The 5,135-nt window shown below is 35.9% G+C and overlaps 2 protein-coding genes across 2 annotated transcripts in view; both read right to left on the reverse strand.

The window, feature by feature from the left end:
- Positions 1–1,498, reverse strand: part of LOC100637168 (E3 ubiquitin-protein ligase RNF213-like) — a 29,927-nt gene extending 28,429 nt beyond the window's left edge. Inside the window, exons 1-2 of the mRNA XM_019997676.1 lie at positions 1,313–1,498; positions 1,057–1,265 (exon numbers count right to left, since the gene is read on the reverse strand). Of these exons, the coding sequence (XP_019853235.1) occupies positions 1,057–1,265; positions 1,313–1,452 (349 nt within the window). The 5' untranslated portion in view covers positions 1,453–1,498. The remainder of the gene's footprint in view (positions 1–1,056; positions 1,266–1,312) is intronic.
- LOC109582754 (uncharacterized serine-rich protein C215.13-like) lies at positions 1,496–4,414 on the reverse strand. Its single transcript, XM_019997668.1, has 4 exons — positions 4,308–4,414; positions 1,735–3,373; positions 1,550–1,684; positions 1,496–1,504 (listed from the first exon to the last, which is right to left on the reverse strand). The coding sequence occupies exons 2-4, from the start codon at positions 3,367–3,369 to the stop codon at positions 1,496–1,498; spliced, it is 1,779 nt and encodes a 592-aa protein (XP_019853227.1). The 5' UTR covers positions 3,370–3,373; positions 4,308–4,414.
- Positions 4,415–5,135: the final 721 nt, after the last annotated feature.

The following is a 5,135-nucleotide window of genomic DNA, read 5'->3' on the forward strand; positions in this document are numbered from 1 at the left end:
ATACAGTCATCGATAAAGTCAGTATGTATAACTACAGAATACAATTGATAGGGAGCACGCATACACTAGTGGTACATAGGAATAGAATGAAGCAGTGTTTTGGTGAGCCGGGAAGTAACACAGTTCCCAAGGTTGTCAGAAATCAGGATGAAACAAATGGTGGCTGGACTAGATTAGAGTGTATGCCTGACATAACACCGGTTGATGCAAATGATATCATAGAGGAGGACAGGGATTTACTAGATGCTATGGAACCTGCAATTGTCCAGGAAGATGTTGCCTTACCTACTCCACCTGCTCCAGTTTTACAACAGGTACCTGTCCGTCGCTCAACTAGGACAAGGAAGCAAACAGACTTTGGACCATTTTATCGGTATTAGTTTGAGGGGACTCAAACTCTAGCAAGGGAGTAATGTAACAATTATTATATTTATGTTATCATGACCATTTAACCATTACCATGTATTTAACTATTGATAATAACTAGTGATTTGTGTGGTTCTTTGATGATACTTTGATTTGGTCTGTTAAAACTTGTTACACTGCTATCTAAAATGAATGGCAGTAAAAAAGGTCCAATAGGCGAAGAGAACACAGGTACTAAAACTAAAGACTCCAAAGTAATAATTTGTGTCATACATGCAACAAATGAAAGATATAGCGACATTGTTCATACAATGTAGTACACATCACAGGGGCGTAGACAGGGGGGCAAGGGGGGCAAATGCCCCCATTTTGAAATCAAAATTTAAAAATAATAAAATAATAAGCTGCTTTTGGAAGGAAAAGCTGTTCTACAACTTACATATGAAAGGAAAAGGCTAAATCAGTCCTTTTGTGATGCCATTACAAAGCTGAAAAGGTATTCAACATTGCCTATGGTTGTTCAAGAAGTCCACCGTCTTAAAAATAAGGTGTGGTCAAGCACTAAAAGGGCGTGGTTTCGCAAAACTTCGCGGGGTGCATCGCACGCCACACAGCTTGCCCCCTCTTTCCAAAAATCCTGCCTACGCCTCTGCATCATGCAGGCAAATAGCACCAAACAAACTGTCATACCTTTAATAGTAGCTGGCACCTTTATAAAGCGATTATTATACTCATTTGGATAACTTCCATAATCAGCAACTATATGTTCATATTGAGCATCCTTTACAGACTTTGTTTTGGGTGAATATACACAATACTTGTATGGCACTCCATCAGACACAATATTTGATCCAATTTTAACTTTTAAAGTCACTTCACGCATATCATCAATGCCGCTACTGAATATAGTAGTTAATATTAATTAATTGAATCATGATAGGCATACCATATATTTATTTCACAGGGTCCAACATCACACTGCCAGCTACCTAATTTATTACTTCCAAATCGAATACAAACACGAGATGTGTCATCAAACTCCCACAATGAAAGAGGCAGCAAAGCATGAAAAACAATGGTAGTCATCTGATTAGGACTACCTACTAAACCTTGAGGAGGTTCTTTCCAACTACAAGGCCTATAATAGCATTATTATAACAACATATACATAAAATAAAATAACTGACGTTATTCTTGCTGATGTGTTAGTAGTGACACTACTGTTCTGCTTCAAAGTCTTAGCAGTCTTACCACTAGAACTCTTTCCAGCAAAAAGAGCAGAGTCATCTACTGCAGATTTTTGATATGGCACAAGAGTCTAAAATAAAATTAATTGACATAGTAATAATAGACAATGCAAATACTAACCTTTCCTTCACTGCCCTTTAAATGCTCTTCTTGATGTTTCGAATGCTCTTCCTGTGAATCTAATCCACCACTGTTGCCAGGCAAGTGTTCTTTATTGTGTTTAGGATTCTTCCTTAAATTGATACTCAAATCTGGTGATGCTGAAGCCATACTGTATTCATCATTATCTTTTTCCAAATTTTTATTTGTGTTGGATTTGGTGGTATTGTGATTAGCATCAGATGTCTCTGAAGAGCCATCAGAATTAGGCTTATCTTTAACTACAAGTGAATCACCTTCAGACTTTTTTGTAAGTGTTTGGGGATTAGTATCAAGGCATTTTTTTGACTGTGGACCAAATATCTGAGAGTTAGGAAGAGACAGCATCTTGTCACTATGGTTGCTGTCTTTAGTTTTGCATTCTTCTTTAGATGCACCTTTAGTTGAATCAACTTGGTCATCTAAACATGTAGATAATGGGATAGCTGAATGAGGCACAGGAGTAGATAAACCAGGAGCAGAAAAGGTACTGCTGGAGTGAATTGAAGTTGTTGTAGTGGATGATGTTGATGTATGTGTAGTAGAAAATGAGTCAAAATAAGATGGTGTGCTTGATGGTTGAAAGGCTGAGTCAGAAGAAGACAATGAAGGGAATTGATCTGGTTTAGCAGTCAAATTATTTGATACCAGTTCATTTTTAGACTGTTTAGATGCTTCTTCTTCAGCTTGATGATAAGGAAAGGACAAACAAGTACCAGTCAAGGAGAGTTCCTTTGGCTGGGTACCAGCACTAAATGGTGAGGTCACATGAGCAATGGTAGCAGTATGTGTACTACATGCATCAGATGACACACATACCCGAACAATTTCTTGTTCTAAAGGTTTTTCTATAGGTGAATCTGACAGCTTAGGTTGTTGAGCAGCTTCATTATTTAAGTCATCTTTTGGTGCTTTAATACTTGAACTTTCTTCATTAGAAGGTTGGTCCACTTTTTTGCCACTAATTTCAAGCGAAGGAGATGACGTGGCACTTGTCATTAACTGGGAATCGCTTTGACTACCATGCTGACTATCATCTTGTTTTGAATGTTCTTGACTGCTTTTCATTTCATCATTATGACCTATTTTTTTGTCACATGCAAGCTCAGCGCTTCCTACAATAGAAACATTGATTGGCATAGTTTCCTGTTCACTTGATATAGTAGTCACAACTAACGACTGGTTATTTAACTTTTCCCTGGATTCTTCAACAGGAGTCACCTGCTCAATATCAGAAACAGATTCATCAAAATTAGCATTAGAGGTTAGAGGGTGGTTTTGATCAGTTGGTTGAGATGCAGACGTGTCTGGTGGTTTTGGAGGTGGCTGTGATCGAACATCTTCAACTTCTTGAGGTGAATCGCAACTATAGCAAACTTCTGAGGACAGCAAAAGAGATGCTCCACACGAACATTCTTTTAAAGGAGTCTGTTCAAAAATGCTTTTATCTTGTGGAGCAGAGCAATTCTTACATTTTTGAGAATCAAACGGTAATGAAACTTCACACAATACACATTGTTTCTGTCTGCGAGTCTTACATTTACCACAAAGACTTTCTTTTTTGGAAGAAAAAGGTGTTTTACACTTCTTACAATAGCCAAAAGACTCCTTAGACATAATTCTAAAAGGATAGACAAAATTAAAAATGAATGCACTGTTATACATAAAATTTAAGCACTTGGCTTTGGCTACCCTAAATTGAAAGGAAAAATTTCTCTAATTATCATTTTTTTTCTGATGCATATAAATGTGCCTATGTTGTAAACAAGCAGATTCCAGTTTAAAATTGGATTTTATAAATTTTAAAAGTTACTCAAAAATTGGGCCAAAGTCCCTGTATATAGGGTTTTTAACTGAATTTTATCAAAAATAGCTAGGAGAGATTTTTCTACTTTTATAATTTTTTCCTGATGCATATAAATGTGCTTATGTTGCATAAAAGTTTGAGTACGTTCCAATCAAAATTGGATTTTTTATAAATTTTTGAAGTTGCTACAAAAATTTGGCCAAATTAATTTCCAGCCATAATTTTAGGCAATTTTGTCAAAAATGGCAAAAAGAAATTTTCCCATTTTAAATTACAATTTCTACTATCAATACATGTTCTTATATTTTGGCTCTTGTAGAGCCTTGTCTTATGCTTTCAATAACATTTTGAAAACATCTGTCACTCAATTTATGAGGCATAATAACCAACCAGTTTCATTTTACCCAAAACAAAATTATCAGTGACAAAGCCTCTATATACTAGGCTATGAACATGTCACGTCAGTATGCCATGGTACATGTATGTGGTGTGCTTAAGTCTCACTAGCCCAACCCAAATGTCTATTGTAGTTATTTAGGTGGACGCCCATCCAAACAACTGTAGTTCTGACTAGATAAACTATGGTGGGCTTGTAGATAAAGCTAGACTGCCCCATTGGCTATTGCAGAAGGGATAAAAGACATATGGCCAAAGGGGTGTGGTGCTCTGTGTGGCTAGACTAATAATAAACCAATAAAACTAGGCTACATCTATCTATAATGGTGTGAAATGGTTATCAATAACTTACTGTCTAGTGGCTAATAACTGTGATTAAACTGATTATAAGTTTACAACAGGAGTGCCGAGGAGTGCTCCGAGTGTGACATATCTGGAATTAAATGGGAGGGGCGCTATGCAGGTAGATAGGTGTGGCTAATTACTAATTAGCAGCTCTGCACTGAAAGCACTCGGAAAGCACTCAGCTGACTGGACTAGACTCACATGAGACTGGACTCCTTTGCTGTAAACTGTTCTGATGATATTGATGTCAAAGACTGTGCTAAGAACTCCTTTCAATATGAGATGTCGAGAGTTTGATGACTCCGGGAAATCATTTGGCCGGGCTCGGTTCCTTTCCAAAATTGCAATATCAAGTATCTATCTGTATTACATTTTCACCGATCAGTTTATGTAATAATAATTGTATATATTAGCTGAAGTATTAGGGATCAGGGTCAGTGTATATTTCCGCCGTTCAAAATTCCTAACGTAAGGAATTTAGATTTTATAGTAATTATCCAATAATCTAATGTCTTAATAATAGATATTTTGCAATATTCAAGTAAATCAGTAATTTTAAAAACTCTAAACATTGGTTTTTTTAATTAAGCTATGAAGTTCCAAAATTCTAAAGTTCTAAACTTTGGATTTTTCAATTAAGCTATAAAGTTTCAAAAGTCTAAAGTTCTAAACTTTGGATTTTTGAATTTAGCAATAATGTTTCAAAATTCTAAAGTTCTAAATATTAGATTTTTGAATTTAGCCGCAAATTTCTAAAATTCCAAAGTTCTAAATGTTGGAATTTTGCTTCTACCTGCAAAATTCTAAAGTTCTGAAGTCCCAAAGTAAATAAAAT

This window comes from Amphimedon queenslandica, unplaced genomic scaffold (assembly GCF_000090795.2).
Source record: "Amphimedon queenslandica unplaced genomic scaffold, v1.1 AMPQUscaffold_13358, whole genome shotgun sequence".
In the NCBI taxonomy this organism is placed as follows: Eukaryota; Metazoa; Porifera; class Demospongiae; order Haplosclerida; family Niphatidae; genus Amphimedon; species Amphimedon queenslandica.

Bases quoted from the DNA above. Each gene is read 5' to 3' on its own strand.
- LOC109582754 (XM_019997668.1), bottom strand. From the start codon at position 3,369: ATGTCTAAGGAGTCTTTTGGCTATTGTAAGAAGTGTAAAACACCTTTT. The intron at 1,685-1,734 runs GTTAGTATTTGC...ATTTTATTTTAG, and splicing joins TAAAGGGCAGTGAAGGAAAG to ACTCTTGTGCCATATCAAAA.